The 3,095-nt window shown below is 43.7% G+C and overlaps 1 protein-coding gene across 1 annotated transcript; it reads right to left on the bottom strand.

Moving 5' to 3' along the window:
• Positions 1 to 651: 651 nt before the first annotated feature.
• On the bottom strand, positions 652 to 1,245 carry LOC110888178. The gene has a single exon (XM_022135718.1). The coding sequence runs from the start codon at positions 1,243 to 1,245 to the stop codon at positions 652 to 654; it is 594 nt and encodes a 197-aa protein (XP_021991410.1).
• Between the last annotated feature and the right edge of the window lie 1,850 nt (positions 1,246 to 3,095).

Below are 3,095 nucleotides of genomic sequence, written 5' to 3'. Positions count from 1 at the left end.
CACCCATTGTGTAATAGGTGCAACAGACACCACAGTGGACGGTGTCGTAAGGAACGATGTCAGAGATGTCTCAAGTTAGGGCACGAAGCTAAAGACTGCAGGAGCTCGCGACCTGCAAATCTGAACCAGCAACCGCAACTACCAGCTCCACAAAACCCGCAGCAGCAGCAACAGCGGGGCAACCGGGGATGTTTCTAGTGTGGGGCTGAAGGTCATTTCAAACGTGATTGCCCTCAATTGAACCAGAACCAGAATCGCAACAACAACAATCACCAGGGCAATGGGAACAACAACAATGGGGGAAACAACAACAACAACGGCAACGAAGCTCGGGGTCGTGCTTTCGTGCTGGGTCAGGGCGACGCAAGGAATGATCCCAATGTGGTTATGGGTAAGTTCCTTCTCGACGATATTTATGTTAATGTTTTGTTTGATTCGGGTGCGGATGCAAGTTATATATCTTTTTTTTTGGGTAAAGGGTTACCCCGGTTAAATTTTATTTCACACAAACAAACAAAACAAGTGAGGGCCTAACGTGAACCCCCAATTCTCAAATATGACATGCCACATTTGAGTCCAACAAGCAACAAAGCAAAACAATAAAACAACTAGTCTCAAAGGACAAGACAAAGCCAAAAACACACCAAACCCTTAGCCGCAATCATCATCGTCTATCAACAATCCTCGCGGTAAGCTCCATAAGTGTAACACTCTCGTCGCTTGGACTGATCTTTTGAACTTCATAGAGTGCAACTTCATCCGGACCGTGTTTAGAATGAGCTCTACTAGCTGGCTCGCACTCCTCTTCTTACTAGAAAACAGCCGCTGGTTTCTCTCTTGCCATACAAAGTAGACTGCCGCACCAACCACAAGCCGACCAACAATATGAAGGACCTTCTTCGAATCCGCATGCTGAAGTAAATGGTTATAAACCGCATCCCAAGATGAATCAATAGTTCCCATATCCACTAGATCTCGCACACCATGCCATATGCAACAAGCATATGAACACTCAAAGAAGAGATGCTCGTGAGAATCTGGACCAGACGTACATAAGGAACAACACATTAGATTAAAGTTCATATTCCCCGAGGACGACCAGCTCATCATAACATCCTGAGTCTTTAATTTCTTTTTTATAAGTAGCCACAAGACAAACGAATGCCGAGGAATAGCTTGAGGAAACCACACAATATTAGCCCAAGGAACCACACTCTGACTAGTCCGAATCTCCTCCCATACCATCGAAGTCCCATAGTCTACGATTGAACCCTGACTAGATCTCCACACAACCCTATCCTATATACTGGGATTCAAGTTAATAGCCCTCATGGTTAGAAGGCCCGGAAATCGCTGAATCCAAGCATTCGGCCACCTCCATCCTCCGAATTCCCACAACTCCGCAACCTTCGTTTGCATACCAAACCCAACATTAGCAATCATCCTAGGGGTCAGAAAGGAACTCAACGGACAAGCATCGTCCCAAATATCAAACCAAGCAAATGTTTTAAGACCGTCTCCAATTTCCATCCATATATGTTTCCGAATGATTGGGCGCAGTTGCAACATTTTCCTCCAGCTCCAAGCGACATTATTTTTGACCGGAACATCCCAGAAGCTCCTATCACGTAAATGGTATAAATGAACCCATTTAACCCACAAGGATTCTCTACATGTTAGGAGACTCCATACATGCGAGACCATGAGAGCATTATTCATATCCACCACCCTACGAATACCCAATCCCTCTTCCTGTTTCGGAAGACACAAATTACTCCACTTGACTTTAGCTTTACCTTTGATACTATTGCCCTGAGCCCACAAAAAACGTCTCATCTTTTCCTCTAGCTCCATAGTGACATGCTTTGGTAAGACGGACACCGAAGCCCAATAAACATGCATAGAGGATAAGACTGACCGAATTAGCTGGAGGCGTCCTACAAAGGACAAACTCTTCACTTTCCAATCTGTTATCTTTGCCTCCATATTCTCCACTATCCGCTTACAATCTCCGTACACGAGTCTGCTTGTAATTAGCGGAACCCCTAAATATCGGACTGGGAGGGTACCCTCCTCAAAAGGCATGAAACTGCGGATGAGGCCCTTCACACTATTCGACACATTTGCAAAATAAACGGTGCTCTTAGACATGCTTGGAACCAACCCCGACATGCTCTTAAAAAGGTTTAAAGAATCCATAATGACCTTAGCCGAATTCTTATCCCCTCTCGCGAACATAAAGAGATCATCAGCAAAACACAAATTGATTATCCTTTGCTTCTCACACTTGTTATAGAATCTAAATTCCAAAGACAAATCAACTTGTTTCTGCAATATTAAGGTTAAAACCTCCATAACCAACGTAAAAAGGTATGGAGATATCGGGTCACCTTGCCTCAACCCCCTTTTTCCTTTAAAATATCCATATAAATTCCCATGTAAGCCCACCGAGAAGGAAGTAGTCGAGACACACACCATAATCCAACTAACCATTTTTGGATGAAAGCCAAATCCCATAAGAATCTGCTTCAAAAAACTCCAATCAACCGTATCATAAGCTTTTTGAATATCCACCTTAAACGCACACCTCGGTGGTCCATGATTTCTATGATAGTTATGCATTAATTCCTGAGTTAAGAGGATATTATCAGAAATCCTCCTCCCAGGAACAAACGCCGATTGGTTGATGCTCACAATGTCTGCCAAACCCTCTTTAATCCGATTCGTGACAAGTTTACTAATACATTTATACAATGTATTACAGCATGAAATAGGTCTATAATCCGAGATCGAATCAGGAGTAGCCACCTTTGGGATCAGCGAAATAATTGTATGATTCAGCTCCCTCAGCAGTTTACCATTAGCAAAGAAATCTTGTACCGCCCTACACACATCCTTGCCAGTGATATCCCAAGTTTTCTTAAAGAACAGAGAGGTATAACCATCCGGGCCAGGCGCTTTATTACCAGCAATAGAGAACATAGCTTGCTTAATTCCTTCATCCGTCACCTCACGCACCATACCACTAGCTTTGGCAGAAGATAACACGTTTCGAAATAAGTCCGGAGTCGGTTGCAACGAAATATCCCCCATCG

This window comes from Helianthus annuus, chromosome 11, assembly GCF_002127325.2.
Source record: "Helianthus annuus cultivar XRQ/B chromosome 11, HanXRQr2.0-SUNRISE, whole genome shotgun sequence".
In the NCBI taxonomy this organism is placed as follows: domain Eukaryota; kingdom Viridiplantae; phylum Streptophyta; class Magnoliopsida; order Asterales; family Asteraceae; genus Helianthus; species Helianthus annuus.
The sequence above is the reverse complement of the archived record's forward strand: the minus strand, read 5'-3'. Positions and strand labels throughout refer to the sequence as shown.

Coding starts and splice junctions, on each gene's coding strand:
- LOC110888178 (XM_022135718.1), bottom strand. CDS start 1,245: ATGGTATGGGAGGAGATTCGGACTAGTCAGAGTGTGGTTCCTTGGGCT.